The following is an 8,499-nucleotide window of genomic DNA, read 5'->3' as shown; positions in this document are numbered from 1 at the left end:
CTGGAGAGCCTTTAAAAGCGACCACAGTCACAGAATCGTTACCGAAAAAAAAAAAATGGACATGTGTGATGATAGTTCACTGGAGTGTGAAGCTGTCCGTCTTGCAGAAGTTATTGAAGCTGAAATATTGTATACGAATACTGTACTGTATACTGAGGTGAGTGACTTTCCTCCTATATTATCCCTCTTTATTTTTAAACGGGATAAAAATGCAGTTTTATAACAATGCTTAATATTCATTTTCAGAATGCAGAATTCTTTTCATTGTCTCCTCGTGTCGAGGGGAGGGCAGGAGGATCAAACGAAGGACCTGTAAGTCTTATTCAGAATCTCATATGCAGAATTACAATCCGAATTCCAAAAACGTTAAGTATTTTTTTTTTTTTTCATTTCTTTTCAGATTCAAATTGGTGGTGGTGACGAAACATACGAACGATTCTACGAAATCAGTGAAGGGCCAGAGAAGTATTCCTCTAAATATAAAACTATGTATAAAACGTACAAGTGCAAATACCGAGACTTACATTTGCTTGCAGGGGAACAATTTTTTCTTTTGTTCAAACAAATGTTTAAACTAATTATAGGACAAGTAAACAAGGGAGGAGAATTTAGCCATGTTCGTTTATGTGTAAACGCCGACTCCCTAAAAACACCGATTAATCTTCCATTTATGAAGATATCAGAACTGACAATAGATAGAATTATGGATGCGTTTTTCAGTGTAGATCAGTCGCGAAGTGACTTTCTGATAACAGACTCTCTCACAATCGATCTGGTTCTTATAAACATATCAAATAAAGGTGGTGCTGGGCCTCTTTCCTGTACCGTTCAACGTGAAACGTGACAAATGGCAGTGTAAGCTACTCCATACATCGTTAACTAGGCGGTATGGTTTCACATTTAAGAAGCGCATAGTTGGAGAGGACACCCGTACATTCCCATATGGATACTTCCGTGAAAAACACAATCAAAAATGATTCGTCGGTTATAACACTGTCACTATGTGTTCGTTTATCCACCCCTTCACATGTGTCGCGGCCGGTGGTACTCAAAGCGGTAAAACAACCTTCATTCTGTCCCTTATTAAAAACAGCAAACAGTTAATTTCACCCCCTCCGGAGAGAATAATTTACTGCTACTCTGAAGAGCAGGATCGGTTCTTACAGTTTCCGCAGGTTGAATTCGTAAAAGGCTTGAAACTGCCCGAAGTCGATAGACATGTCAGAAATCTAATCATAATCGACGATCTCCTACACGCTGCAAAAGACAGTTCCGAAATCGCTGAAATATTCATTAAAGGAAGCCATCACAGGAATACAAGTATCTGTCTTCTCTCCCAAAATTTGTTCTGTCAGGGTAGTCAATATCGGACCATCAGTCTTAACTCACACTATTTAATCGTTTTTAAAAATCCCAGAGATTCCCGACAAATATCTCACTTAGCCTCGCAAGTATTTCCAGGGCGTTCGAGTGTTCTAGTCGATATTTATAAGGAGGCCACAGAAAAACCGTTCTCATATTTATTACTGGACTTTCGACAAGATACACCAGAACAATTACGTCTGCGCTCGTGCATATTACCGGAGGACGGCCCGTCAATTACTTATGTACCTTCATGGCTAAAAGACTCCGAAAACATAGTGACTTCATCAGGTTTTTGTCTGGTGCCAGCCCCAAGCAAGCAAATACAATTTTGAGACAGACATCGCACTCTCAGGTCACTGTTTTGTGCGAACTGTGTAAGAATTTACTAAGAGGTAACATACCAATCACTCCACAAGAACTTCGTAGACTGCAGCGCAAAAAGAAGCTGTTACGTGTTCTAGCGGATAAAACAGTCCCCTTCACAAGGCGACGGAGACTTATTACCCAACAGGGAGGTGCACTGTTTCCCTTACTGGGCAGTCTGATAATTCCACTGATAACATCGCTAATAAGAAAATGAACGACTCGTTCAAAAAATATTTACTACTGGCACCACCAGAACACCAACGGATGATTTCTCTGGACGAAGAGATGTCCGAGATTCTGAAGAGACAGGACATGTCGATCGAATCCAAGGTGAAGGCCTACCTTCAAACATTGCAGGCTTTTCTGGGACTGAAGAAGAAAAGCGGGCCTCCGGAGGAGGCCCTCGTGCTCCCTCCCGCGGCGGCCGGGGAAAAGCGCGCGCCCAAACGTGCAAGGAAGAAGCCGTCGATTCTGACGTCTCCCCGTCGCTTGAGAGGAAAGAAAATACAGTGGATAAGTATGTGAGTACACAATTTTTTTTTTTTTTTTAAATTTGTTTATTTAAGTGATCGATTACATCTAAAGTAGCAATGATATCATTGCCCCACAAATTTTTACAATAACATTCGTTAACAATCTGTCTCATAGTAATACCGCGACATCTATGGGTTAAAAAGAAAACACAATGCAGTCCACAAGCTATAGATTCCCGATGTTGTATTACAGTCTTGTTATGAGTCCACTTGCGACTTTGCCTTTTCAGAAACGCCACAAAATCTTCGGGCGGGGGGCGGGCAAACGTGTCGAAGTAATCGGCTTCTTCTTCTTCTCCGAGGTAAATAGCTATCCAATGGGTTCCTGGTCTGTCGGATGGATCGGTGTTGACGACTAGAAGAAACGGTTTACTAAGAATGTTCGTAGCCAGTTCGTCGCGAGCACATACACTTATGGGGTAATCTTTAACAACACTTTCCAACAAACGTGCTATTTCTTCAGTGTTCATAATCCAGAAGAACCGACCTGTCTTTTGTCAGCGAAACCACGTTCTCGAATTCACTGTACAAGACGCACGTGACGTTTTCAGGCAATGGTGATGAAAATTTCAGTTCGAGACGTACGCTCCCCCGTTTCAGAGCACTAATGTGTGCACCAATCGCGTTTTCGTCTGGCGATAAATCAAAACCGTACAATACATTACCGAGTGGATACTCGGAATATGACAAATCGTTTCCGGTGTCTTCCGTCCATTTATTTAATGAAGAGAAGAGTGACAGATACGATCTCGTATACTGTCCTGTCTTGAAGTCGGGAGTCAGAGGTATTGACGGGTACTGAATGCCATCGGCAGTCACTTGTAAGTAACACAGGTTGAAGTGAGAGAAGTTAAAAGGATTACGAGAGTACGATCCATTGAAACCTTCACTCGACACCAAACCCACAATCACGCGCGATGGAATTTGTCCTAGGAATATATTATCACGTGTGGAATCTACCATTCCTTTGGGAATAGAAAAGTATGTCACGTTCACGCGATTAATAGGGTACACGATCGGGTTCTTCTCTAAAACATTGATGTGTGCTAGTTGAATCTGAGGATTCAATTTCACTTTACGTACGAATAACGTTGCTTCCATAATGTTCAACTTGGCAGTCGACGAATCGTTGGAAAGCAAACAAAATTCGGGGGAACTTCTTACCAGTCGTAAACGGAGGGAGACGTTATTCACTATGTATTTAGATTGGTGACACAGATCGAGTCGAAGTCTTCCTAACATCTCTGCAGTTTTCGATTTTGAGAAGAATTTCAATCGTTGGTACATACCACTGTCGTCCTTCTCGAACATCTGTTTAACATCGGTGTACTGATCTTTGACGTACATCTCAGTTGTCAGTTGCGAATTCTTGGCTTCCCGTCCATAGTTAAGAAGTGTTTCCAGGTATGCACGATAAGGGTACGTATTCGATGATGGGTTAATCAGTTTGTCTTGTACAAAGAGATCGACTTGACTGAATAGAGAGTGAAAGAAATTGTTAACGACTCCTACTTTATCATTTTCTTCCAGATCTTTTCCATCGCTTCTGGTGATTCGCACCTTCAACCGCAAATAACTTTTCCCGAGGTCTAGATACTCTTCCGAAGTCCCCGGAATATAGAATTCGATCGGGCCTACACTATCTACAGATGCCAGAGGAAGGAAAGTAATATACGACGACCGTTCGACACACATATTAGTGGCAGGTTTACTGAAAAGATCCAGCTCAGACATCATAACTTCCATCGAAAATATCGCGACGTCTACGTTTACCACCTCTCTGATTACGCACCTTGTCTTTAATGGCTTGCCCGACTTCTGATACACGATTTAAAAACGAACGTTTAGGTGGAACACCTGATATAACATCATCAACGATATTTCGTCCTGCCGAGAGTACTTGTCGACCGATGAAAGCTGCTGCAGGTTTGAGTATAGGTGTGAGAAAGCGGAATGCAGTTCGGAAAATGCTTCCTAATCCGTGACCTCTCTGGATGGAGGGCCCAGCGAAGTAGGGGTTCCCCCCTGCTTGCATTGTGTAGTAATGGACGTACGCATTCATCGTTCACGGAAATGGAGTTTAATTGTAGTCTTTCCCTCACTGAACGGTACGAATTCACCGCTATCTGTACGCACTTGGATGGTTACTGTATGGAACGTGTTTAACTGGAGTGGGTAATAATCTAAATGCGAGAACTCTCCGTTATTGGAAAACGATACGACACGTAACAGTGGCGCTTTCGTATCGCCTACAACCTGATCCTCAATTAGGTTACAATAGACGAAATAGGAACTGACACCCCTATATATATCTGCCTGGTACTTAGCGTAAACTCTACCTTCTAAGTCTCTGCCTAGTTTTTCGAAACCTAGCATCTGACCGAGCCCTGTTTTTGGGAAGCGAAGGTAAACCGATGGATCGATTTCGATAGACACTATACCTATGGAGTTCACTTTTGCGTCGAGTTGGGGTGCCAGCTTCATCATGGCGTTAAGCACCTGTGGTATACTTTTGTAGCTCCCTCGTGGCAGTTTACAGACCTGAACAGCTTCTGCTTTCACACCCCGATATGTGATCGTTCTATTGGATGCTTCTTTAGGCAATGTGATTTCCTTCTTGGAAAGCCACTCGCCGACGTGATAATTTCGGAAAATATAGAACCCTCCTTGATCCTCGCTAAATGCCCTATCGAGACCTATAACCCGTGTAAAAGCTTTAGAGATTTTCACAGTACTCTCGTTCTTCACCCTTAACGTGAACTGTTCTTTCGTTCCGTCAGTTTTCACTTTCAGTTGAATGTCACTGTCGACAGAATTAATATCATCGATAAGTTTTGAGGAATTGGTATACATTTCTTTTAATACTGTCATCGCTCTGACTTCTTTTTTCTTTTTGGGGTACAGAGTGAATATGTTCCATCCATCGGAGATATTATCCCATGAAAGAGGGAAGTGTACTTCGGCAAGTGCTACTTCCCACTTGCCAGAGAGAGAAACAGCATTAGGCAGTTCCACTGTGAATTGTGACTGAGAATTTCTGGGATGTAGATCCATACTAGCGTTACTGGGAAGTGTAAGGAAAAACATCTTGTGAGCTGACCCAGCTATTGAAGCTTTGTGGGTAGCCTAACCATTTGACTAATAACTGACGTTGTCCTCTGACTGTCTTTTGTTTAAGTACCTTTTCGATGGGGTAGACGTCAGGGGGTACATTATCGTCAAAGTTAACTTTCTGTAACTGTGTTTCGTAAAACGTTCCTTCTATCTGATCACCATCACGGCCTGTCACACTGTACACAACAGGGTTACGCTTCAAAACACGTGTAATAGTAAACACTTCTCTCGTCCAATTCCCCCAGTAACCTTTGCGAAAAGGGTGAGACCCGCTGCTCAAAACAACTCTATCTCCGATTTTAAATTTCGGTTTCAGGGTTTTGGTACGGTTGTAGTAGAGTCTATTATACACTTCTTCTTCGTTAGCAAGTGTGACTTTTACAGGGGCCATACCAATAGAACGATGGGTAGTACGATTATACGTAGCCACAATATCGTCGAGTACGTGAATATATTTCTGACTTTTGGAATAAGAAATCCACTTATAAATTTTTTCTTTGAGTGTACGTATGAACCGTTCGGCAATAGCTGCCTTCTTTTCTGATCTTGTTGTATAGAAATTGATACCAAGGGAAAGGAATAACCGACGAAGAGGAGCATTAGTGAATTCTTTTCCTTGGTCGGTGTTAACGCAAAATGGTGTTTCTTCTTCGAAAATAGATTTGAATGCCTGCACCACCTCGTTGGCTTTTTTGCTTTTCAGTTTTCTGACCCAAGAATATCGCGAGAAGCAGTCCACACAAACCAGAAGGTAACGATATCCATCGTTTGAGTCGGCGAGAGCCGACAGGTCACCTAGGTCACATTGAAAAGTGTGATTAAGTCCGGGAACTTTAATTTGGTTTCTCCGAAAATTAATTCTTTGCTGTCGATGTCTCACGTAAGTAGGTTGACTAGCTAGGAATTCGCGAACAACACGTCTGGGTAATTTAGTATGTTTTTGAAGAGCATCAATAGAACTGAAACTACCTATTACTTTAGGATTATAATAGTCTGCTAACATTTCTCTATCTCCACAGGTAGGAATGGACAGTGTCGAAGACATCGCACTACTTATATTTGTCATCATCCTGATAGTGATTATTATTATCTCGGAACAGCAGCTTGAAGATTGGAGGATGGACTGCTTCCACACATCTGAAAATGTTACTGTTTGTTCATAGATGTACCTTTTTAAAAATTGTTCATTAAAAAGCAGAAGTTTTCTTTGGTGTTTGAGTTTTTGATTTAAGGAAACGAGTCAATAAAATGGTTAACACACATAAGTTAAGACAATAATAATAAAAAGGCTCTAATTAAAAAAAGTATCTTCATATTGAATCTCTAAGGAAACGAACCTATAAAAGTTTTACTCACACACAAGAAAAAAAGACTCAGGTGGATTAGTTAATAAACACTACGACAAGACAATGAGTTTTCTTTTTATCAAAGGGTCAATAAAGGTTTAAATCTATGAGAAGACACTGCGAAAGAAAATATTTTTTGTCACTTTTAAAAATAAAAAGTGGCTCTTACTGCGACATTACACAATTAACACAAATATTCCGATGACATTATTTGATATGTTTATCGCTTCAGTAAATAAAAAGTGATGGAGGAAGTCATCAAAAGGTTTACACACAACTTAAGAAGATATACTGTAATAAAATGTATTTTCAAAAAAGTTTACATGCACACAAGAAAAGACTCAAGTATGATAATAAAAAAAAAAAAAAAAAAATCTCGGTAAGCAAGTGGCGCCATCTAGGGAGAGAAATGAGAACTAACTATCACTTTCACACCTGTACTTGGAGTATAGTATGCAATTGAGTTTAAATCACTCCAGGTATTATGCAATTGAGTTTAAAACCATTTAGACTTTATGTAAATGTGTTTGAACCCCCAACATATCTACTGACTACCTAAGCCTTCGACCCCATGCCTCATAGTTGTATGATAGAGACATTGAAGATCTACAAAGTCAACCCGACACTGACATACTTCCTAGCAGCAACCATGACAAAATGGAGGACCATCAGGGGCGAGAACATCACGACCAGATCGATACCCAGCAGAAGATGAAGAATCTTATAGGGAGATGCCGAGAGCCCACGATGGTTCTGTCTAGCACTCAACCCACTGTTCACCATGCTCAATGATGGCAAGTATGGATATACCCTAAAAGGAGGGAGGAAGAACTTGTACACCCTCTCTCATCTGATGCACATGGATGACACCAAACTGTATGCCGCAACTGAGAATCAACTCCAATAGCTACTCCGGATCACCGAAGAGTTCAGCACTAACATCAGGATGCAATTTGGTATAGACAAATGCAAACCCATGGATCACATCAATGACATTTAGTCAAGCAAAACTATCAGTTGAAGACATTGAAGCCATGACAGAGGGAGAGACATGCAAATATCTGGGGATGGTGCAGGCCCACAAGTTAGCATACAATGAGATCAAGGCCGGCCTGACTGAGAAATACCATCAGAGACTGAGAAGCCTGCTAAAATCAAAGCTGGATGGTGGGAACATGGTCACAATCTTAACACTTGCGCAGTCCCAGTACACGACCTCCATCAAGACTACATAGATAAGATGGCTCACAAAAGGAAACTCTTCCCCGAGACCGAAGGATAGCCAGGATAATACATCAGAAGCTAGCAAGGAAATACCAGTTAATCTAAGAAAGTGTACCATACTGCAAGTACGAACCCCAGGCAGTACTAGAGAGACCCCAACCCAGTCTTTACTGGGACCGCGCCATAATAACAGATAAGATAATCCCGCACAACAGACTGGACATAACCCTTGTAGACAAGAAGGAAAAAGCTACCTATCTGATTGACAAAGCAGTACCCACTGGCAACCTGCAGAAAACCCATGGGGAAAAAATCAGGAAGTACACGAACCTAAGAGAGGAGATCAAAGAGATGTGGCATATGCAACAAGTTACAACCTTCCCGATCATTGTGTTAACCACCGATATGGCGCCAAAGACCCTACATAACATCCTAGCAGCAATAGGTCTCCCAGCGAACGCCTACAAGGAACTCTAGCAAGTCGCAATCCTGAAGACCTGTAGGATAGTCAGAAAGTTCCTCGACCAACAATAACACCAGGCATAACAACA

At 41.5% G+C, this 8,499-nt stretch overlaps 2 protein-coding genes across 2 annotated transcripts; both read right to left on the bottom strand.

Annotated features, from left to right (window-relative positions):
• Positions 1-2,723: 2,723 nt before the first annotated feature.
• On the bottom strand, positions 2,724-3,959 carry LOC150086781 (uncharacterized protein F54H12.2-like). The gene has a single exon (XM_090372264.1). It carries the CDS (start codon positions 3,957-3,959, stop codon positions 2,724-2,726), a length of 1,236 nt encoding a protein of 411 aa, XP_090228390.1.
• Positions 3,960-5,325: 1,366 nt separating this feature from the next.
• On the bottom strand, positions 5,326-6,423 carry LOC150086780 (uncharacterized). Its single transcript, XM_090372262.1, has 2 exons — positions 5,963-6,423; positions 5,326-5,839 (listed from the first exon to the last, which is right to left on the bottom strand). The coding sequence occupies exons 1-2, from the start codon at positions 6,421-6,423 to the stop codon at positions 5,326-5,328; spliced, it is 975 nt and encodes a 324-aa protein (XP_090228388.1).
• Positions 6,424-8,499: the final 2,076 nt, after the last annotated feature.

The sequence above is a fragment of the Mastigoproctus giganteus genome, chromosome 4, assembly GCF_048544385.1.
Source record: "Mastigoproctus giganteus isolate SK-2022 chromosome 4, ASM4854438v1, whole genome shotgun sequence".
Lineage (NCBI taxonomy): Eukaryota > Metazoa > Arthropoda > Arachnida > Uropygi > Thelyphonidae > Mastigoproctus > Mastigoproctus giganteus.
This window is presented reverse-complemented; position numbering and strand designations above follow the sequence as displayed.

Coding starts and splice junctions, on each gene's coding strand:
- LOC150086780 (XM_090372262.1), bottom strand. CDS start 6,423: ATGTCTTCGACACTGTCCATTCCTACCTGTGGAGATAGAGAAATGTTA. Junction 5,840..5,962: donor ACTAATGCTCCTCTTCGTCG/GTTATTCCTTTC, acceptor TTATTCCAAAAG/TCAGAAATATATTCACGTAC.
- LOC150086781 (XM_090372264.1), bottom strand. CDS start 3,959: ATGTGTGTCGAACGGTCGTCGTATATTACTTTCCTTCCTCTGGCATCT.